The sequence below is a fragment of the Bidens hawaiensis genome, unplaced genomic scaffold (assembly GCF_021521415.1).
Source record: "Bidens hawaiensis isolate Kalapana, Puna unplaced genomic scaffold, B.hawaiensis_p1.1 tig00012186_1, whole genome shotgun sequence".
NCBI classification, from domain to species: Eukaryota; Viridiplantae; Streptophyta; class Magnoliopsida; order Asterales; family Asteraceae; genus Bidens; species Bidens hawaiensis.
The window spans coordinates 121,515-146,185 of record NW_027491983.1 but is presented as its reverse complement, the minus strand read 5'-3'; the positions used below and the strand labels follow the sequence as shown (position 1 = coordinate 146,185).

The 24,671-nt window shown below is 39.7% G+C and overlaps 1 protein-coding gene across 1 annotated transcript; it reads left to right on the top strand.

The window, feature by feature from the left end:
• The first annotated feature begins 4,086 nt into the window (after positions 1-4,086).
• LOC143540307 (uncharacterized) lies at positions 4,087-9,773 on the top strand. Its single transcript, XM_077033410.1, has 16 exons — positions 4,087-4,210; positions 4,292-4,370; positions 4,888-4,998; positions 5,270-5,367; positions 5,470-5,553; positions 5,641-5,777; positions 5,862-5,934; positions 6,108-6,153; positions 6,284-6,393; positions 6,506-6,613; positions 6,698-6,754; positions 6,838-6,899; positions 6,972-7,284; positions 7,363-7,668; positions 7,728-7,883; positions 9,396-9,773. The coding sequence occupies exons 1-16, from the start codon at positions 4,148-4,150 to the stop codon at positions 9,648-9,650; spliced, it is 2,058 nt and encodes a 685-aa protein (XP_076889525.1). The 5' UTR covers positions 4,087-4,147; the 3' UTR covers positions 9,651-9,773.
• Positions 9,774-24,671: the final 14,898 nt, after the last annotated feature.

The following is a 24,671-nucleotide window of genomic DNA, read 5'->3' as shown; positions in this document are numbered from 1 at the left end:
AATATGCCAGTCTTTTAGTCCCTACCATGTGTCATCCGCAAGCCAGCCCCTTCAACCTATTTACCTGTGTGCATACTAAAAGTCAGCTACGCTGAGTGAGTTATAGTTAACAACATTACATACATTACTTTCATATCTTTACTTATACATATCCGGAGATACATATTTCGTACTAAACTTACTAATACATACGCACATACTTCTTTATAATTTCCATACTTACATTACTTTCTTATTACTCATTCGTTTTAAAGAGCATTTCGCCCTACATACCTCGAATATTATTAGGGTCCGGTGTTCTCCATACCTCTGATATTATTAGGGTCCGGTGCCCTTCGTACCTCGGATATTATTAAGGTCCGGTGCCCTTCGTACCTTGGATATTATTAGGGCCCGGTGCCCTTCATCGTCCCATACAACCATACATATGTTCATTACATACCTCTATTACCTTCAAGTATAATTATATATATGCATTACTACGTGCATACCATTAAAACATTCTATACCATTCACATACATTTACAAACATATATCTAATATACAATTCATCTTTTAAGGTGAGTGTATTAATCTAACACGTCGTAGTATGCATACCGCCCTGAAAACATAACACAGAAAGGGGCTAGAACTCACCTGAAGCCGGTTCCTCTCGGAGTTAATAGTAATACCCTTCCTTAGCTGTGTACGGCTAACTGTGTAATAATTACAAGCATTAATTGACTACCTCTAAACAAATCGTACTTATAGGTTAGTGAAGTCTCTAACGAACGGAGGTCCGGGGGGCAGCGCCCCTGGTAGCGGGGTCTAGGGCGGCAGCCCTTGGCTGGGGTTAATGCATCAGAAAAATGAATCGGGTTACCTTTACAACAATTTGGATCGCATTTAAAACTAATCGCATGGGAACATTTTAGTCGCATCGCGTGGGGAAACGAATCGCATCGCACGAGCAAACGAATCGCATCGCATGAGAAAACAACTCGCATCGCACGAGCAAACGAATCGCATCGCATGATAAAACAATTCGCATTGAACGAGCAAACGAAGCGCATCACATGAGAAAACAATTCCCATCGCACGAGCAAACGATTCGCATTGCATTAGAAAACAATTCGCATCGCTTTCTTTAAATAAATCGCATCGCATGGCTATGCGATGCGATTCTATACCATGCGATCAGAATCTCACGTTCTTCTTTTACCATTTTCCAGCCGTTTTCCTCCGTGACCCTTCTTATGACCTGACTTCTCTCTTTTTATGGGTTTTGGGTTGTACCAACTTTGTCTACCCGTGTTTTACAAGGTCCGAACATCACCTTTTTGTCCTATATCGCACCCGGTGGATGACGGTCTACCAAGTTTACATTTTTATTACATCCTACAGCCCGATCTATCGTTATACCAGTTTGCATGTTGGAACCGACCTTAAAACTTAGCCTTTTTAACCAAAACTCACCTTACGGTCTCGGGTTTGGGTTCAGATCTGAACAACCCGCAGATCTGGTGGTGTTTCTTGTTGTTTTAAGATGTTGAACACGAGATTTGTACTTCATTTGGCTCGAATTTGGATCCGGGTTTGAGAGAGAACGTGTGCGTGTGTTCTTGAGTGTTTGGGTGGAAGAAAAGAGATGGAAAAGAAATGGATTTTTTTGATAGTTAAGAGGGTTTATATAGGGGGTCCATGGGCCCTATGGCCCATAACCCTTCCTTAACCATTCCCAAGCCCAAACCCAACACCACCCAAGCACTAACACCCTATTAAATTAACATAATATCATATGTTACTTATAAATTAAGTGACGACACACATGAAATAATAAAATTTTCCTTTATTTATTATTCTCAGATGTTAGAGAATGAGAGTACTAGCATGCCTTTTAGACGTTCATATGAGTTGCTCCTTCATAGAATCCAGATAGATTTTAGCAATTTTAGAGTTTGGAATGGATCCTCTTATTGGCATGCTAATGGATTTTTTCATAAGCATTAGAGGCATGCGGTTACACCTCCTCCATTTTTCGAATAATAAGTGCTGAGTAGGAGTGCTTTCATCGGTCAGTGCTGGAGATTTAGCCTTGGCTAGAGCATAGTCGAAATCCAGGAAGGCGAGATTAAGCATAAGAGGGTCCTTTTAGGCAGCAAAGTTATCTCCAGTTAATGGTGTGATTCCACCATTCAGAACTGTTAATGGAAATTAGACAAGAATATTAAGATACTAAACTAGAAAAATAGAGTGATCTAGTGGAAAATTAAACTAAAGCATGCATAGATATGGACAATTTTAATTTATGAAGCTATGATAATAAATGTCTATTATTAACATCAAACTAATAGACTACATTAATTAAAAGTTTTAAATAAAAAATAAATCACCTTTGGGCAGAAATAAATAAACGTTTATTTAAGTATATGTGCAAAACAATTGTAACACATCACCTTTGGGCAGAAGTGAGACAACCATTTTAATCATGCATACGTTAGTTTTGAAATGTAACATATCACCTTTGGGCAGAAATGAGACATTTAAATCATATTAGGCTAAACTAACAAAGCTTGGATTTAGACTTGAATGATAGGGTAGATGTAGCACATCACCTTTGGACAGAAGTGATGCATCAACAGTTCATTCAAGTTAAGCTTTTTATGTTTTGTAAATTTGTTTTTTAAGTGATTTTACAAAACATTAATTAATTAATACTATCCACGAAATTTTTTTTTATTATTGGGAATAAGGGTTTACGGGTTTTTATGTGTTTTCGGGAACTTAGTGTTTCCGGAACCTAGGTGTTTTCGGGAACTTAGTGTTTCCAGAAACTATTTTAACCGTAATTGTATACACTTGCAAGTCCATAAACAGTTACGTGATAAGGTTTGATTCAAATTCTTAGAGATTGTTTGTTTATCCAATATTTGTTTATTTTCAAAAATAATTCTTTTATTAATTTTCCAGAATTCTAAATATCTTTGGGATAAAGTTTAACTAAAATAATAGGAAAAACATTATCACCATCCAGATTCTGAACCAGATTATATGTGATTTTTGAAAAACTGTGACGAGCACGAAGAACATCATTGAAATTATCATATTTTTAAAATTTATTAGGGTTTATCAAATACGAATGATTCTGAAACATTTCTATAATCAATTTTCAACATATAACATGTTTTATAACGAAAACCGAATATTGTTAGGGTTTATCAGGTTTTAGTCTCTGTCTTCCTAACTAGATCATGATTTTATGAGAAAAACATGAAGAATTAATTAATCAACATCGCTCTGATACCATATGTTGATCAGTTTTTTACGTTGGTAATGGAAACATCAATTATATGATAAACCTATAACTAAAACATACCTGCTACAACAGAGAGAGTAGCTATGGTTGACAAGAATGATCCATACGACATGATTGCTAGCTTTGTCGAGTTCCCATTTAGGATATATGGTAATGATGGGAATTAGGGTTCTTGAGTAAACCGAATATATGGAGAGAGAGAGAGACAGACAGACAGACGAATTTGATGTGTGTGTGTGTTTATGGTTATGTTATGATTTTAATTAATCTCTCCGTATATTTATATTAGAGATATACATTTATATACACCCAAGGGGCAGGGATTAACAAGTAAGAGTAATATGGTCTGTCAACAATTACGTAGCTAATATAATAATAATGTATAATTTAATTATTTTGATCCGTAGTTGCTGTCAAACGGTTGGAACCATGACATTTAGTGGGTGTTTGGGTGAGCTTTTAAAACTTGCTTATTTGCTGGTTGAAAAACAAATTGTGTTTGACAAAGCTTCTCCAAAAGCTTCAAATTGAAGCTTTTCAATAATTGCTTTTACTTTTCAAAAAGAACAAAAAAATATTTTTAAAAGCTCATCCAAACACCCCGATAAATCATATGGCTCAATTTATGAGATTTAAATCAATTTTATTGAGCAGTCTCTGGTGAGTCGAGGATACCTAGAAACCTTCTTGACTTAGAAAGTATTTGACACAAAGGGGAAAATAATAATAATAAGTACGAACAAACAAAGTACTACAATAAATAAATCGCGCCTTTCTTTACTTTGTTTCAGTGACCTCCGGATTTACAGCAACCGCCGCCGCCGTGGCAAGCGGCCGCTGTTTGACGTTCCGATGACGACGATATACATTAAACGCCATTCCTTCGTTGCTCGCTTCAAAGCTCTTCTTTCACAGGTTCCTCTTCCCATCTTTTATTGTTTTTTTCGCTTGAGCATTTCGTCGAACACCTGGTGTGCTTTGAATTTTCAATTGCAGTTACATTACCATAAACTTGTTGAAGTTGGAAGCAAACCTCGACCTCCTCGAACCCAAAAAGATTCTGTTTCTGAACCAGGTATATTCGATCACTGTATCTGTAGCAATGAATTCAATACCTTTCTACTCAATTTTTCTATGCAATTTGTTATGTGTATCGTATTATTAGATGCTTCTCTGCTGTGAAAACGAGTCAAGCTTTAAACTTTTAGCGCAATTTCTGTTAGGCTGTATGCTGTCGGGCGTTAAGCCCACCACGTTAAACCCACATGGCAGATGAGGTGGCAGGGTTGCCGCGCATATTGGGTTAATGGTTTAAGGGGTTGATGCATGGTGGATGGTTGGCGTGGAGAGGGTTAACGCCAGCATGTTTGATTAGATGCTTCCCTTTTGTGAAAAAGAGTCAAGCTTTAGCCTTAAACATTGGCATTGTGCTATTTTTAAATCTTTTGATTTAGTTATAAAATGTGTACTGAAAAGGATATCTGAGGTAGAAATGTAACCTTTTCTGGGAATTGATATAGTAAAAAAGAACAGTATTTTGAAGCATGTGATAATTGTTTTCTTGGGCTTGTGGTATTGATGATTATTGACAGGTAAAGTTGATACATCTAAATGGCAAAAGATGGATTCCAGAGCACTGGGGATAACCCGACTGATGGTGCCTTCTTCTCCCTATACTCTTCTAAAGATTCTCAGAGGCGGAGGTGATCTTTTTGTTACATTTTTTTTTATTTTTATATCGAGCATTTCTTGATATGATCTTTTTCTCTTTATGTTTTAACTTTTAGACCTTGAGTAGTGTTTACCTTCATGAATTCTATGCATTATTTGGAAACAGTTATTCAACCATTTATTAAGGAAAGCTCAAGCTTTGATTATGATATTATTACCGTATCCTACATTTCATTCAGTTAGAATATAATTGAATGTCAGGTAGCTTGCTGTTTGATGCCATATTAACTTCGTTATTTACAGGATTTGAAGCCTATTTGGTTGGTGGTTGTGTGAGGGATTTAATTTTAAACAGGACACCAAAAGATTTTGATGTCATCACTACAGCTGATCTTCATCAGGTTCTCCTTTCTTGAAACTACTTCATTGTTGTATTGTTTACATGGCTGTTTAATTCATTCCATGTGATATTGATGGTCTAAGTGTGTACGTTTATTTTGCAGATTAAAAAGCAGTTTCATCGTTGTGTAATTGTTGGACGCAGATTTCCTATATGTAGAGTGCATATAAAGGGAACAATTATTGAGGTAGGTTGTTGTATTCACTTTAACTTTCTGATTCTTTTGGATGCAGTATATTATTAAATTAAGTTTTTTTTGTATGTTGTATAAAAGGTATCAAGTTTTAAGACTTTGGCAAAAGAGTCTGAAGAAAAAGAAAAATTTCTTGTGTCTCAAATGCCTAGAGGCTGTAACAAATTTGACCTTAATCTTTGGAAAAACTCCATGCGTCGTGACTTCACTGTTAACAGGTATTTGTGCCTGCTTTGTGTACTTGTATAATAAATATCATAGTTTTTGTTTTATTTTTTTATGTTGCGATTTTGTGAAAGCAGCTTGTTTTTTGATCCTCTAAATTACAAGATATATGATTACAACAATGCAATGAAGGACTTATTGGACTTAAAGGTTAGACATATACTTCTGCATGATCTTTTTCATTAACTTTGTTAGTTATAGAAGGGGCAATTTTAACTTATCTAATAATGGGTCGATTTGAACTATAATAATTCTAAGCGGTCAAACAGGTTAAGCTAATAGATATAATAACTTCAGTTTGTTGTTTTGTTATACGATTTCAGCTACGGACAATAGTACCTGCGCATGTGTCATTCACAGAGGACTGTGGTTAGTTCATTGCTTTTCAACTAAAAAAATGTTTAGCACGAAACTTTATGCTTTTTATTAATTAGCACCAAATTTGATCTTAAAAAACTAACTCTAGATTTCTATTATGCTCGCCTATAATTCTATTCAGCAAGAATCCTTCGGGGACTGAGAATTGCTGCTCGTCTTGGATTATCACTTTCAAAGGATGTCGAAACCGCAATTCATAAACTCGCTTCATCTATTTTGAATCTAAGCCCGGTACATATTTTTCAGATTACATATCTTATTTTTGTGCTTCTTGTTAATTTGTTATTGGCGCTTTATGTTGTCATACTATATATGATATAACTATATCAGCTTTTTTATTCAGTCCAGGATAATGATGGAGATGGATTATATGTTTTCGTTCGGGGCTGCAGAATCTTCCCTCCGTTTACTACACAGATTTCACATTCTCAAGATTTTGCTACCATTTCAGGTAGTTTATGAATAACGCTTCTGATTAATGGTTTAAAAAAATATATAGTTACAATAAGCTAATTTTTAAAATGTTTGATTGTAGGCGGCATACATTTCCAGACAAACAACTGGACCTGAGCAAAGTACCATGATGCTGATGGTATGCTCGGTAGCTTATATCTCAATATTTATATATAACATTACATCTATGTGTCTTACTATGTCTGAAATTTGTTTTATCAGAAATTGTTCTCTCATTTGGATGAGCTTGTTAGTTGTGATCAGCCAGCTGCCTGTTGCTTATGGTGAGCTAGTTCAATCATTAATCATTTTTAGTCAAACTTTAAAGTTGACCAAGCATTTGCTGTTAACCACAGGATTGGACTTTTGGCTTTCCATCAAACACTACTAAATAAACCCCAACATCCTTTTGTCGTTTTGACTTTCGGTTGTGTTCTATACCATCAGAGTTGGAGGGATGGCCTCAAGTTTGCGAGGAAATATAGTCAAGGGCTAGTCAGCTTTGACCCTGAAACTTTAGATCCATATGAGTTCGTTTCTGATGACGAGGTTGCTAAAAAGGTAAATAAATTAACAAAGCGGGTGATAGATTCTATTGATGTTTTGGTGGATCCAGATACCCTGCACAAAACAATGTCTAGATTCCCTGGTTTTTCGCGCCCTGGTTTAGTAAGTGAAACTGATTAGTTTTAATTCGTTGCTATTTATTACTTATAGTTTGAGTAAAATATTTTAAATCTTTTTCAGGTTTTTGTATCCAAGAATGCTGCTCACAGTGCTGTACAACTGTTTTATGTTCTTGCGCATAAGGCAGAAACTTATGATGTGGGCAGAAGTTCATTTGAGGTGAATCATCAGTTGCTTGGAAAAGGGGACACTTTGGAGACTATATTTACCCTAGGAAAGATCATAATGAAAACTATGGGCTGTAAGGTTGATCAAGATGATAATAACCACCTCGGACCACCTGAAAATATGAAAAAACCGAATGCAAAATCAAGCACTGGTCAGAAGCAAAATGCAGATACAGAAGAAAAAAGTGAAGATATTGAGGTACAAATTGAAGTATTAGAATACTTTTTATGAAGTGGCTGATTGTTAAATATGTATAGGGTCCCACAATGGAGAAGCCGGTAGAGATCAGTGCATCTAAATCATCAACAAAGAAATCAAGTAACCATAAGAAGCAAAAATCGAATGCAAAATCAAGCAACAGTAAGAAGCAAAATGGAGCCACAAAGAAAGAGATCAACGATGTTGCAGCTACTGTAAAAACCAAAATTTTAAACTTTATACGAAGGAATATTGGTTTTAAATAATTCCAACTATGGCCTATTGGTAAATATCAGTCTCAACTTTATACTTGCCTGCTGACCGTCCCAACTATTGATGTATTTGTTTTTAATGGGCCGCGACTAACGGATGTTAACTCCGTTAGTGATTTGCTGACGTGGACCTTCTTCTCCGGCCGCATCACGCCGGAAACTTGCCAGAAACCTGCAACTCGCCTCCATTCTCCCTAATATCGTTCCACCATCTCTCTCTATCTTTCCCCTCATTCGAAACCTAACCGACGTGCCGCTGTTGTTGTCTCCGGCGAAGTCCACCCTTGTCAATCGTGCACCATTCGAGGTAATTGATACATCATCCGACTCGTTTTTATCCTCTTAACAAAAGCCCTATACTCATTTTGTAAATCGTGTAACATTGATTTCAAATTTTTGAAAATAAAATCGGGTTTGGTATATAGGGATTGGCCATGAAAGAAGATGAAATCTACTTCATTTTCTAATTTCCGATGTCTTTTGAAGAGGGAGGGATTCGGTGTGACGATATTAGGGAGAATGGAGGCAAGTTGCAGGTTTCCGGCAAGTTTCCGGCGTGATGCGGCCGGAGAAGAAGGTCCACGTCAGCAAATCACTAACGGAGTTAACATCCGTTAGTCGCGGCCCATTAAAAACAAATACATCAATAGTTGGGACGGTCAGCAAGCAAGTGTAAAGTTGGGACTGATATTTACCAATAGGCCATAGTTGGAATTATTTAAAACCAATATTCCTTGTACGAATGATTATTATTTGTGTCATTTATTTTACAAAACTATATCTTTCTGATATTAATATAATCTTTTGAATAAAATGATTTGGGAGAATTTATGCATTTTAATAATACGCTATGGGCAACTTTTTGACCCTTTCTTTCAAGCTAATATTTTTAGTTTAACCTGTTAGTGATGAAGCGTAACCTAAATCAACCAATTCATAAGTATCCTAATCTTTGTCTTGTAAAGATTGCAGTGTTTTATTTGACACATAGCATGACAGTATTCATGTCATTATTTTGTTTCCTAGTTTATATTGTTTCCGTATCTTAGATATCTAGATTTGTTGTTTTGTTTATAAATTGAGAAATTACCCTGAAAATGGAAAATACAGTTATTTCCTGATTTACGCATATAAATGGCCATTAAATGAAGACACTTTAGTTGTAATAATACGCGAAAAGGGGTATTTTCCACTCTTAAAAGTCAAACAGTGCTTCTTTATCAAACTATTTGACTAAACAAATGGTCAGATGTTCAACAATAGAAAGTAAACGAATCTAAGCGTATTCAGTGGCATTAATAGCTAGCAATGTCCACAACTTATAAATAGGCAACTCGATCTATAACACTTGCCAAAATAGGAATTTTCTTCGTTTTCACGCAGCGTTAAATTTTTTCTGCTTTGATTATTCTTTTTCCGAATTATATCGTAATTCTTGTTATCAATGACTTGCAGGATCACACAATAGAGAAACCGGTAGAGATGCGTGAGTCGGATTCACCAACACCAGAACTTATGGCCACACTGGAATCTTGTTTGTACAATGGAAACGATAACAGAAATGGAAAGCTTCCATCTCAATCAGAAGCTCTAAGCACTAAAGAAAAATTCAACGTAGTCGCGGAAGTTGAAGCAGATCAGTCAACCACCAAAGAAGAAAGTGTAAGCAGAAAGCGGAAACTGTTGCAACTATCTTCTCTTTTCAAGTAAATGACACCACAAATCTGTTGCAGGCATTAGTTATTTCTCATCTGCTTTTAATATAATCAGTTATCATTTTATAAAATTATAATATTCCATTTTTGGACGTTTTAGTTTTCTTTAAAACATTAACAGCCTGTGATTGTGCAAAGGGAAGGTTTTGTATTTTTAGGCTTCTTTTCATCAAAGACTTGTTTTTGTATCGTGTGCCTTTTTTTAATTTATTTATTTTATGGAACTTAGTTGTAACCGTTAAGGTGAATCTTGAACATAGTTGTACAGTACAACTTGGTGATGCACAGTGAAGGTAATACAAATACAAAGACAGCACTGGAAGCCCACTGGGGTGGTCTTCTGACATTGTATTGAATTGAGGTACTGTCAATTGTCAGTCAATTTATTTTTAAGAACAACCATGAAGTGTTTTTATTAATAATTCTTGAGTTTATTTAAATATTTGGCAAGAATATACCACGCAGAATGACCAACTTATAAAATTTTTGAGAATCTTAAAACTTTTATATATAAAATGTGAAGTTGTCGATAGGGGTGAATCTGGTGAGGGATGTAGTGCTAAAGTTCAAATTCGAATTTGACTTGTTTAATTTAACTCGCTTATTATTTTATGTATCATTAGTACTATATATAGTTTTCTTTACATTTTTGTGTATATAGAAAATATATTGAAGAGGTAGGTCCCAGCAGAGCCCAGTTGGACCCGCAAGACTCACCTTAAAAAGAGACGTCTGCGCAGAAACCAACTGGATCCGCAGGACCCACTATGCTCAGAGACGTGACGTCCTTACGCGCAGTACGCAAGCTGTTCCCGCAGGAAATGCCTCCCAATGGTGAAGTACTCCGCCTGTTCCCGCAGCTGCGGATACAAGCAATCAGGGAAGCCCACCCGCGCAGCAAGGCTACACGCACAAGGCACTTAGCTCTCAATAATTCAGTTGTCACCTGAAGGAATGAGCAAAGCCGGGAACAATCCCGCACAAAGGCGGGAGGGGGAATACTCCCGCCCAAATAAGCCAGTCCGTACGATACGGGAAGATCTTCTGTACTGTACCTGACGAGGTATGGGCAAAAGATCTGACCAAAGATACGACAGCTCATTGACAACAGTATGGCGAGCAGCATGCTCTTGTACTGTATGTCACTATTAGCCGCTGCCTACTCACCAACTCCTGTCATACCACGTACATAGCCGGCAGTTGGTGGAAAAGGAATAGTACACAGCAGGCCTGGTCACTGTCAGCCGCTGCCTACCCACCAACTACCAGCATGGCACGTGCGTAGGCCACAGTTGGTAGAACAGGAATACTATTCAGCCGGCAATACCTTCTTGGAAACCTACCTTCGGCTATAAATACCCCAAATGGTATGATCTTATCATCTTATCATCATATACTATCTCGTATTACATATTATACCTGATATCTGCTCTAGCAATCTCTTAATATACATTTATATTCAAGAGCAATCTAGTCTGATTCTCACGCCGGAGGGTGGTCACAAGGAGGAACCCCCCCCCTTCTCAGTGACGAGCTCACGGTGTCTGTTTTGCAGGTTATCAGAAGAACCATCTTTGCCGGGTCTAACCCCTCGTGGGAAACATCTATTTAACACCCAGGTTATCCGTAATCTGCCCGGGGTCCGATTAGTGTTTCTTCATTGGCGCCATCCGTGCATAAAAGTTAGAACTTCATTTCTTTTCAGTTTTTTCAAACTTCTGGAAAGATGGTTAAAGAAACTCCGGTAACCACAACCCCACCTACTGGGAGGAATACCGGCGACTACACAGTTTTTACGAACACTACCCCGGTTACCCAAGCCGGGGCAAGTGCAGTAAATTTTACGAACACTACCCCAGTTACCCAAGCTGGGGCAAGTGCAGTAAACAACCATCCCCTGGGATTCAATAATACCCAGGCGGAAAGACAACAGACGAGACTCCCCCGCCAAACACTTGAACAAGTTAAAGCGTGGGCGGAGGCACGTCAGAAGGAATTCCAAGCTGAGTTGGACGAACGCTTGCGTTCCGTCCAACAGGCTGACGAATTTGGAGAGTACTGGGACAATGATTCGGAGGAATCCGATAGTGACGCAAACCCTCGTCATAGGGCGAAAGGGAAGCGTAAGGAAACGGACTCCCAACCGAGAAGGCATTTTTAAGAAACCTTCAAACCAAAAAACACAGGTGGAAATCCACGTGACTTCTCGAAAACATTTACACCAACTGCTGCAAAGGCGGGAACGTCCAAATTTGCAAGGGACATTGCGGAAGCAATCGTCCCGAAAAGTGCCAAACAGATGTCCAACATCGGCACTTACGATGGTATATCTGATCCAGACGATCATTTGAACAGGTTCATAGCGGGGGCAACCGTCAGTAGTTGGACGGAACCTACGTGGTGTTACATGTTCCAAATGACGCTTGTAGGGGCAGCTAGAGCGTGGTTCGATCGTCTACCGGTCAACCACATCTACGACTGGGCAGACTTCCAACAGAAGTTTAGCCAACACTTCAGCCAACAAAGAAAGTATACCGAAGAGCAATGGACAATCCTCAAATGCATTCGAGAGGAAGATGAATCTTTGCTAGACTTCATCACTCGCTTCAACTCAAAGAAGCTAAGTCTGGGTAATATCAGCGAAGATCTTGTTCGCGCTGCTTTCATCCAGGGCGCGAACGACCCAGAGCTCATCCGCACCTTAACGGGTAAAGATGGCATGCCATCCACATGGGATGCCATCATGACAGCAGCAAAACGCTTTGCGGAAACGGAGAAGCAACTGGGTAGAGATCTCCCCCAGAGCACAAACCTCTACACCCAGAAAACAAGAGAAGACAACGTCCTTACCGCCCGACTAAACAAAAAGCGGAAGCTAGGCATTTGGCAGTCAAGGGTAAACTTTGACACCTCATCCGGCTTGCAACATCGGTTAGGCGGAAGGGATAACGTACAGTCAAACAAGAACTCCAGATAGACGCCACTCACCAAAAGCGTCACCGAGATATTCGCCACTGAGGAGCTCCCATGGCCAAAGGCTCCAATAATCCGACATCGTCACAATGCTGATCGGAGCAAATACTGTGACTATCACAGGACAAAAGGCCACAACACTGAAGAATGCACAGACGTAAAGGACATGGTCGAAGCATTTGTCAGAGATGGGACGCTCGCGCACCTCGTGGCGCAATGAACGCTGAGCAGGCTGATGCGTGTAGAACCCCAGTTGGGGAAAACACGAATAAAATTACAGCTTCAATGTTGGAGACTACATACTGCGTAAACAACGAGATCCCGAACCAGGTGCATATCGGCTCGATGGCACTCCCATCCCAACAACATGGAAGGGAGCTCAATTACACAGTTTGCATGTAGATCAATTCCAAATTTGTAAAGAAAAGGCCAAGAGCCACTTCTAATGGAAATGATTCTCCTTAGAACATCGACGCTGATGATTTTACATTTATACTTTTATGAACTTTCAACACTGATGCCGGTTTTCACCGCATACATAAGTGTGAAAGTCGTTGCGTGGGGAAGGCGGCAAAACCCGCATAAACCCAAAAAACGGCAAACTTTCACGCAGGTCAGTTAAAGGTAAAGTTGTCATCCCACTAAATGAAAGTGCCGGTCTATCCGCATGAATCATGATAGAGGAAACTGAACACTAACCTATTAACAACCGCGCGTCGAACGGTTAATTTATTCAACACGGATATGCCGGTTTTCACCGTATAATTACGTGGAAAGTCGTTGCGTGGGGAAGGCGGCAAAACCCGCATAAACCCAAAAAACGGCAAACCTTCACGCAGGTCAGTTAAAGGTAAAGTTCAGTCATCCCACTAAATGAGAGTGCCGGTCTATCCGCATGAATCATGATAGAGGAAACTGAACACTAACCAATTAACAACCGCGCGTCGAACGGTTAATTTATTCAACATTGATGCCGGTTTTCACCGCATAATTACGTGGAAAGTCGTTGCGTGGGGAAGGCGGCAAAACCCGCATAAACCCAAAAAACGGCAAACCTTCACGCAGGTCAGTCATAGGTAAACTTTGGTCATCCAACTAAATGAAAGTGCCGGTCCTAACCGCACAAATCACGATAGGAAACCAAACCTATTGACAACCGTGCGTCGAACGGTTAACTTATTCAAAATACTTTAGAAAATTTCTAACAGAAGGATGAGGAAAACCTCCACGCAGGTTAGATGTAGGTAAAGTTTAGCCATCCTACTAAGTGCAAGTGACGGTCCTACCCGCACAATCACGAAAGAGGAAGCAAAACTTCAACCTATTATCTACCACGTTCAAAGGTTAACTTATCCTAAACACTTAGAAATTTCTAAAAAGATGAGGAAAACCTCCACGCAGGTCAGATATAGGTAAAGTTTAGCCATCCTACTAAGTGCAAGTGACGGTCCTACCCGCACAATCACGAAAGAGGAAGCAAAACTTCAACCTATTATCTACCACGTTCAAAGGTTAACTTATTCTAAACACTTGGAAAATTGCTAATTTAAACTAAAGTATGCAAGTCATATAACGTTTATAAAGCAAGTAATCCAGTGACAATAGCGGTCTTACCCGCATAAAGATTTATATTTCATAATATTCATTACAAGAATGGCCAGGTAACTACCCGCCTACAAGAATATAAATCTATACAAGCTAAACCTATCCTAGCAGTGGGAAGGGATCTTCAGGATCAGGCTTCAGGGCCACTTCCACTTGGACCAGCACCATCAGTAAAGCGTGGCGGTTCAAGGAAAGCTTTAAGGATAGCTAGCCCATCATCAGCAGCAGCAACTTCGTTCACCTTCTCCACCACCGGATGCGGGAAGGCGGCATACTGATTCACTGCTTGGTCGTATACAGCTTCAGTATCCACATCAAATAAAGGGAAGTTGGAAGGCGGGATGCCTTTCTCAACGAACCCTAGACCAAGCAGAAAGCCGGCCTTTTCCCCATCCTCATGAGAAGCGTTGAGGGCTGCGCTCATAGCATCGTCATAAGACGTCTCCGTGAAGACCCGATGCACAACCTACAAAAAGAAAAAAATACAAGTATCAAAACCTTTTCTATTTACAAAGAAAAGCGTAAAGACATGAAAAGCTTACCTGAGACAACGCTTCTCGAAGAAGCCATTCCTTGGCAACCAGAGCTTCTTGGAGGGCGGCTTGAGATTGGTTACAGGCGCGTTCGGCTTCACTTTTATTGAGGTTGGCAAGCAACACTTCCTTTGCAGCAGCCTCTTCAACGCCCTTTAGCTTCCGCTCAGTGTGGTCAAGCACGCCCCTCTGGTCCAGGATCTCTTAGAGCTTCTTCGCGTCCTCCATCGCCAAGGCATCATGAGCCTGTTGGAGCGCCTCTAATTTAGCTTTAAGTTCCTCATTCTCGAGGCGTAGAGGCTCAACAACAGCTTCAGCCTTGGTGGCCCTTTCAGTTGCGTTCCTAGCAGTTTCCTTAGCCAGCCGAAGCTGTTCGTTAACAGCTTGGACAGCCTTGGAACGGGCCTGAACTTCAACTTCAAGGGCCTTGAACGCATTCTCCTTCTCCGCAGCAGCCGCGGAGAGCCTCCTATTCTCCTCCCGGACAGCCCGCGCCTGAGCTACTTCTTGAATGCGAGCTGCTTTTAACTTGTCGTTTTCACAACAAAGCAGCTCGACGCGCGGCTGCATCTGGGCCAGGAGAACCCGAAGCTCATTGGTTAGCCTACCCTCCTGGTAGCTAGCCATGGCTTCCCCCAACGCACCACTGGGAGCTGCGTGACGAGCCCACTCCACGCACTCCACAGGTGTGCGAAGGGTTGTTCCTCGGCGGATGTTCCATCGTGGAACATACACTTCATTGGAATCCGACACTGCAAAAAACAAAAAGCAGTTAGGAAAAGATGATATAAAAAAAAAAAGGCCAAAAGAACCCTACGCACCTGTAGGGTCAACAACAGGCCGATAGCCGCCAAACCCATCACCTGAACCCAAAGGAAATCCATCCAAGAGGTCAGGCAGATGGGAAGGAGGCAGAGGTTGGTGAGAAGCCCCAAGCATACCTGAAGGATCGGCTGTAGCTGCCGACGTCGGAGGCATGGAGGCCGCCGCGGTAGAAACCAACGGAGGTGAACTCACAACCGTGGTCGCCGCTGCGGAATGCGCAGAAAAAGTAACCGCCGGCTCAGTGAAAGATGCGGTATATATGGCACTGACGGCCGGCGGTGATGTCATCACAGCTGGAACAGTTGGCTCAACGGAGTGAGCAACTGAACCAGCGGAAGCAGGTGCACCCGCCTGGGTCGTCGCCTCAGGTAGGCTGACCAAGCCTACCGTCATGGGCGGAGAGGTACTCCTCCCCGCTCCACCCTGGAATGCGTCAACATCCACGCCTGCACAAGGAAGATAAGCATTAATGATGGAAAGCTATGAAGTTAAAAATAAAGTTTGTACTTACGGGTTTTCTTGAGCCTAAAAGTGCGGACAGGCGGGGATGAACCCGATGGAGCCGGCCTCTTCACGCCGCTCACCGTTGTCATCCTGGGATCTCCGGAGGTGACAGTCGTCGCAGCCTCCGGAGCAGTGGTCCTATCACCACCCGGGTTCCCCGCCACCTCCTCGCTCTCGGTCTCTGAATCAGACAGAGGCACCGGATCGGCAGTGGAGACCTTCGCCTTTCCCTTCCCGCCGGCAGCCTTCTTTTTCCGCACTAACGGAGGACCATCTGCGGATTCCTCATCAGAACACAAGATTAGAGGAATTCCAGCAGAGGTTTCAACATTGAGGGGTCGAGGGTTGAATAACGCCTTACCTGGCCGCCTGGCGCTCAGGATCTCGTGGCCTGGCGGGTAGATCTCCACGAACCGATCCGCTGTCTGTTCAAGGATGGGCAACTCGTTCTCATCTAGAGCACGAGTACCCATCCGAGCGGGACTGTCAGCCTCCCGCGGATACAGGAGCGACTGCAAGTCGTTCCCCTCTGAAATAAAAGAAAAGCAGTTAGAAGACAAACCTATATAAACAAAGAAGACAGAAGCATACCGTAAGGGACAGAGTTCAAACCGTATTCGAGGACGATCGGGATCTTTCGCGCATCCGCATCCTTCCACGCCCGGCTCATCCCGAGCATCACCATCCCGGACTCCGCAAAGCGGTAAACCGGAGATTGGACTCGGGATATCTTCGAGAACCATTCCGCCTCCTGGTAGTTGGAGGCGTGAAGGCTGGGAAGTGCTTGCCCATTCTTGAACTTCATGGCAAGGGGGATGGCGCGAGCGGAGATAAAAAAGAACTCCCGCTTCCACGAACGAAGACTGCGCTCGGTTGCGCAAATCTTCAAACCCTTGATCCGGGTTATCAGAGTATACCACCCCTGGATGCACCTCCAAGAGTAGAAGGTCATCAGGCGGTCGACGAAGGGCTCAACGCCCAGAATCCGGCACACCCACTCGAAGTGGCGAATCTTCGCGATTGCCATTGGGTGTACGTCGGTCAGGTGTACACCGTGCCTCTCCAGGACACGGTACACAAACTTTGTCAAGGGGAACCTAAGATTCCCATAAACAAAGAATGCAGCATATACCCCGATCTTGCCTCTGGGGGCATCATACACCGTCTGATGGGGTTCAGGAAACTCAGGCTCGAGAGACTCGAGCATGAACTTCCTGACGATGTACTGATATAGATCGACAGGCAGAGCACACTGGCACTCGCCAGCAGTACTCTTGTCATCGGCGTACACCCCAGCCTCCTGGGCTGTAGCTTCGAGATCGTGAGAAGACATCTTGCAGATGAAAGAAGAAAACGATTTCAAGAGAATGCTCGACTGAAAAGGTGAGTATTCGCCGGAAATCGTTTTGAAGATGAAGAGAAAAGTGAAAGTGTGGATTACAAAGAACCCTCTCCCCCTTTATATACTAATCGCAATTAATGCGGAAGAGAGAGAAATCGAAGGTGCAATGAAACTATGACACGTGGCAAAAAGCAAGCTGGCAACAGCTGTTGAAAGGACGCGTACCATTAATTTCGCGGCCACGCGCCCGAAAAATCGCGCCCACGCGCCTGAAAAAGCGTCTGGAATGACCATGTACTGTCACGTCACCATAACTTCCTGCACGTCCTGACACAGTCAGAAGAAACCGTCGCACGACGTTTCAGCAATTTGGACTGTTCTTATCCTTTCACCAACTCTTCGAATTTCAAAAAATTTCAAAAAGATTCAAAAGTAAGCTGGAAAATACCCCTTACCTTGGCAACCAAGTAACTGTAAGGCAGGTGCGAGTACAGTGTTAAGGCAAAACCCTTCACATACTTAGCACCTACAGGGAATTGAAGCCAAGAATACCTCGACAACCAAGTAACTATAAGATGGGTGCGGGTACAGTGTTAAGGCAAAACCCTTCACATACTTATCACCCGCAGGGAATTGACGCCAGGAATACCTTGGCGACCAAGTAACTATAAGACGGGTGCGGGTACAGTGTCAAGGCAAAACCCTTCACATACTTAGCGCCCGCAGGGAATTGACGCCAGGAATACCTTGGAAGTAAAGTAACCGTAAGACGAGCGCGGGTACAGTGTTAAGGCTTACCTAGCGCTCCGCAGGGAATTGAAACCAAGAAGGATCTTCTGGGCAATGCTTGCGGAAACGGAAATAACATCCCCGCATAGCGGGAATGTCGGGAACTACATTGTTTGAAACTTCAAGATGGAATTGGTGGTTTTAACATAATTGATCACTATGTTCAAAACTACTAAAACCTCATGGAGATCCACACAAGTGGGACTCAACACTCCTGACTTGCGAGGAGGTTACAGACCTACCCGCATCATACCCAAAGATCAAGCAGGAAAGTCGGGAATTTCTGCAAGTGACAGAAGGACTTCCGCGGGAAGAATCCCCATAGAAAACCTTAAAACTAAACCCTTTTCAAAACCCTTTGCTTAAGTCCAAAAGTTCACCTCACTTTATTAAACATTCATGAGAAGAACATTGGACTGGGGGGACTTGAAGAGGTAGGTCCCAGCAGAGCCCAGTTGGACCCGCAAGACTCACCTTGAAAAGAGACGTCTGCGCAGAAACCAACTGGATCCGCAGGACCCACCATGCTCAGAGACGTGACGTCCTTACGCGCAGTACGCAAGCTGTTCCCGCAGGAAATGCCTCCCAATGGTGAAGTACTCCGCCTGTTCCCGCAGCTGCGGATACAAGCCATCAGGGAAGGCCACCCGCGCAGCAATGCTACACGCACAAGGCACTTTGCTCTCAATAATTCAGTTGTCACCTGAAGGAATGAGCAAAGCCGGGAACAATCCCGCACAAAGGCGGGAGGGGGAATACTCCCGCCCAAATAAGCCAGTCCGTACGATACGGGAAGATCTTTTGTACTGTACCTGACGAGGTATGGGCAAAAGATCTGACCAAAGATACGACAGCTCATTGACAACAGTATGGCGAGCAGCATGCTCTTGTACTGTATGTCACTATTAGCCGCTGCCTACTCACCAACTCCTGTCATACCACGTGCATAGCCGGCAGTTGGTGGAAAAGGAATAGTACACAGCAGGCCTGGTCACTGTCAGCCGCTGCCTACCCACCAACTACCAGCATGGCACGTGCGTAGGCCACAGTTGGTAGAACAGGAATACTATTCAGCCGGCAATACCTTCTTGGAAACCTACCTTCGGCTATAAATACCCCAAATGGTATGATCTTATCATCTTATCATCATATACTATCTCGTATTACATATTATACCTGATATCTGCTCTAGCAATCTCTTAATATACATTTATATTCAAGAGCAATCTAGTCTGATTCTCACGCCGGAGGGTGGTCACAAGGAGGAACCCCCCCCCCCTTCTCAGTGACGAGCTCACGGTGTCTGTTTTGCAGGTTATCAGAAGAACCATCTTTGCCGGGTCTAACCCCTCGTGGGAAACATCTATTTAACACCCAGGTTATCCGTAATCTGCCCGGGGTCCGATTAGTGTTTCTTCATATATCTTATTTAGATGTTGGCATAACTTATGGATAATAATAGTTGCTCAATAATATAGAAAATAAAAATGATTATATTTATGTGAATAATAGGTATATTTACACTTGCAACCTTGGTTAAGCTAAATATATTGCCGAGATGGCGGAGAGCTTGTATATTTGACGAGCTTAAGTCTAGGTTTGAGCTTGTTTAAACTCATCTTGTCGCGTGCTTTAAGCAAGATCTTCTCTAGTAGCTTACTAGTGAATCGGCTTGTTTACACCCAATAATCTAGTTAACTTACATAAGTTGGATGCCAAATTTTAACTAGCTCGTTTGACTCTCATTATTCATTTAGCTGAGCTGGATTTAAAGTTATAATTTTTTACTAATAAATAAGTAGAATGATTTTGTTTCTCCGTATATCTTGTCTTCTTTAAAATGTGAGAAATTTTTTGAAATAGGCACGTTCTTGAATTAAAAAAAGTCTTTTTAAGTGGTTGTAGCATTCATTCATCATGAAAATTCTAACTTTGCATTTTTACATTTAATTATGAAATGAAATAAAATGTTAGCCTAGCCCCAAGTCTTTTAAGTGGTTATAGCCTTATAGGTTACCCTCGAGTCGACAGCCTCATTTCCGCACTACGATGCCCATTGACCTTCAACATCTCTTTCTGCTACCATCAGTCACATTTACACATTATCTCCCAACGCTATCCAAAGAAAAATTCTAAGAATCTTCATTTTAAATAGAGAGTTTCGACTTTTGTTTTCACTTTGTAATATATTCCCAATTGTCCATAAAACAGTCGTCATGCCTAGGTTGTTAGAGTTAACGAGTAACTTATAAAATACTAGCGTGTGGCACTAAAGCTGGCCGGGGCGAGTATTTTAGGCTAACAAAATTACCGGAAAGAATATTTTGTATAACAAAATGTAAAGGGTGAATATTTTAGGAATAAATATAGTCGGGCGAGTTTGTTATGTAACTTTTTTACTTTTCTTAGTATTATATTATTATATAAAATTTTATTCATAACTTTTAAACAAAATTTCAAATAAACCGCTGAGACGTGCTTTTTATGTACGTGTCAATATAAATTTTATTCAAAACCGAGCGGGTCAAATTTATATCAAACTTTTTTTGACATGCTCGGTTTTAAATAAAATTTATGCCGACACGAAGATGAAAAAAAAGCACATCTCCGGTGCATTTTGAAGAAGTTATAAAAGAAAAACTAATTATAGGTAAATTAATTTTAATAATATAATATTCAGAAACGTTAAAAAAGTTGTCTAAATGAAAGTAGTCGTCCTTACTAATTCCTACTCGCTCCTCACATTTTGTTCTTTAAACTACCCGTCCCGACATTTTTTTCCCTTCATAAACTACCCGTCCCTTACAGTTTGGTGCCACGCATTTCCTCCAAAGTGCACCGGCGAAGCTTAGTGAGGGCCAGGAATCCCCCCGCCCCACCACATTTTTTTGCGCAGTAGTGTAAAATTACTTGTTTTTCGCCCGAAATTTGTGCATGTAGTGTTAATTTACCCATTTTGACAGAACATTTGACCCCCCTTCATTTATGAATTTTTTAATGCATTTTGAGTCCCCCCCCCACCCCCCCCCCCCCCCCACCCCCCAGCATTCTCATCCAAATGTCGCCACTTGCCTAGGTGGCCGATGAAAATACTCGCCAAGGGTTGTCTTTTGCTCAACTCGGGTACATTATGGTGGACATTTAAGGAATTAAATGGACTTGGAGACAAAACTCGGAACTCTCTATAAAATGGACAATCTCGGAATTTCTCCCCGAACCACCACTATTCACCTAACTTCATGGAGTTGCTTTACATCTATGACTTTTGATAATAGTGACATGTTTAAGTGATAAGATTGGGAGTAATTTTGGATTCTTAATGAGTAAATCCGTAATCATCTACCAACAAAACATAAAGACATTTTGTAATTTGCTATTTTTTAAAATTTCAACAAAGAATAGATATTCATTTTAAGGACCATACCATATACAGATAGTTGTAATTTTGAATATATAAGGTGTAGGCTACTGTATAATGATAGCTAACATGCATAAAAATTGTAATGTGGACATTTGTTTGGACGCAATAAGCTAAATGATTCTTACAATATTTTACGTTCATGCATTAATTGTTAAATTTTATAAAAGTTCATAAAAATGTTTTCATCATAATTCTTTTTACACTAATTTTGTATTTGGTTTGCAGAATTCAATGGAGGTTGCATTTAGTGTTTGGTTCATCACATAATTGAAATCGGAAATTCAGTTTCATTTTTAATTCGTTGATTGTCAAATGAATTAGAAAGTTTCACACAAAGTAAATTAAATTTTAGGCACCTCACCCTTAACACCCCCCCCCCCCCCCCACTCTCTTCCCAACAATTCCACCTATAGCGACATGGTAGTTCACTCCCTATACGGACCAGTGTTGTTTCTTGCAACGATCGATCCGACTAATACATTCCTTCACTCATACATTCTACGGTCATGTGCAGGAAACTGGATACGCTTCGGTGTCGGTACATGTCAGTAGATTCTGGTGCTAGGTATGCTACAATGTTGGTACGTATCTGGTACCGATAAAGTGATAAATTTTCAATTTCTTAAAAAAGAAAACCTGTTAAACAAACGCACTCTAAAACTTAAAATGCTTAAGATTCAAATTCCTTTTGAAGAATTTCAATTCTAAATCAAATTCTTAAAATTCGAATTTATTTAACAAATTACAATAATCTTGAAAAGAAAAAAGGTTCTTGATCTGGACTAAGAAAACCAAGTGACATGCCTTAATTCTTTTACACTGCATTCTCGGGTTTAAAATATAAGGAAAAGAAATGATAAGATTGGATAGGGGAAGAAAGGAAAAGAAATTATATATTTAAAAGACATTCTCGAGTTAAAAGAAAAGAAAAGAAAAGAAAAGAAAGCGTTAATTACATTCTTGAGTTAGATAGGAAGGAAAATATAGGAAAAAAATTGTAACTTTACAATCATACCCTCATTATTGAGTTATATAGGAAAGAAACGATAGGGTAAGTTAGTAATATTGTACATGACTATAAACTTTCCTTCATAATCAAGCCATATTTGGCTGGAAAGTTTTGGAGGAAAAAAGCCTTAAATTTTCTTTCCATTATCTTTCTTTTCTTTTAAAGAAAAAACTCAAGAATGAAAAAGAAAAAAATTCTAATCTTTTCTTTTTCAAACCTTTAAATAAAAAACTAAAAAAATACGGTGTTAGTTTTAGTTTTATAAACGGTGTTTTTTCCTTTGGAGATATTCCATTCTCAATTTATTATTATTCACTCGTCTGCAGCATATAAATGCATTATATTGTTATGAACTCACATTAAAATATTTTCCTTAGATGATGTCTGTAGCATATAAATGCATTATTTTGTTATGAATTTACATTAAATATTTTCCTTAGATGATATAGCATATTATATGAATTAAATTTAAGCTAAAACCGTGTGTTACTGAGCAACTCCTTAATCAAAGTTTTATTCTTGAAATATAATATAAGTTGAAAGAGCGTTAACATGTGCCCAAAATTCAAGACAACGGAGCCTCTTCGTAAAAAACAAGTTTACCTTCGTCAAAAAGCCCAAAGTGGGCAAGAGCGCATCCTCTATAGTCTATCCCCTCGTCCATAAAGTGCAATCCCTATCATTATAATAATAATATTGTCCTACTTTCAAATTAAATACAATCTCTATATTTTATTTAACCAATTAACTTATTATTATTAATAATATTATATTAAAAAGTAGGCAATAAAAATATGACACATCACAACTCACATTAGTCATTATTATTATTATTATTATTATTATTATTATTATTATTATTATTATTATTATATTAAAAAGTTACATTACATTACATCTATTGACAAAGAATAACACATAAATATCATGAAATAATATAATTACAACCTAAATTAAGAGTATTCAATATAAACCAATGTTAAGTATAGAGCTATAAAACTTTAAATTATATAATACGTTTATACAAAGTACTTATTGATTAACGAGAGAGGGAGACGGATGGCCGAGTAGACGATTACATTATATATTGATGCATTACAACAAAACAAAATGCGTAAATATATATACGGCTTTAAGTTTCTCTAAATGTTTTTTAGTTATATATTTGCATGTCTCTCCGTTCGTTCAAACTCAAGATGAATTACTTTGATATTTTTTATATTAATTAACATTATTTACACTTTTTTTTACTAAAGAAATCAAAAAAAATATAATTACAATTGTATCAACTAATTTGAATTTCAAATTTCAAAATTAGAGTTTGTTCTTTGAACATGTACAAACATTAATTGGCACAATTTATTATTTATACATATTAATTAACTAACTAATAGTATTTAGTAGGCTTGAACCTACAATTATAGGAAAAAAATTTATTTGTTTGCATTTCTTTTCATAATAAAATATATATAGTTTTTCTAGAACAATTAAAATTTTCAACAAAAAATAGTTTTAGAAGGTAATGAAAATAATTTTCTCTCTCTACAATCTTGATCATTAATCACTCCATTCTTTAATTAATTAATAATGCATAAATATTCGAAGGCAGCGTGCATGCCACGTGGAATAAACCTCAAAGGTGACCGTTGCGTACAATGACCCTTAAAAAACTCTTTCCTTTTATCCACACCAAAACACAACCCTTTAAGCCGAAAGTACAACTCCTATTGCGTAACAAATTTCAAAAATAATAAATATTAATCTGGAAAAAGCAAATGAATGCATCATATTAGGCGGATGAATATTGTAATATTAAGATTGATTGTTATCTTAAATCCAACGGGCCGATTTTATAGCCGTTGATTTCAAATACAATGGCCACCTTCGTACACCCATTTCTTCATTCTTCATCGTCTGCAAATCTTCAGGGTTTGCTTGATTGATTTGTGGGATTGACTCTTGATACTTTACATATCATCTCAAAGATCTTTGAAGTTGAATAATTTTACTCATCA

Excerpts from the sequence above, each read along its gene's own strand:
- LOC143540307 (XM_077033410.1), top strand. The coding sequence starts at position 4,148 with ATGACGACGATATACATTAAACGCCATTCCTTCGTTGCTCGCTTCAAA. Across the intron at positions 6,900-6,971 it reads CCAGCTGCCTGTTGCTTATG|GATTGGACTTTTGGCTTTCC; the intron begins GTGAGCTAGTTC and ends TGTTAACCACAG. Across the intron at positions 7,884-9,395 it reads TCAACGATGTTGCAGCTACT|GATCACACAATAGAGAAACC; the intron begins GTAAAAACCAAA and ends AATGACTTGCAG.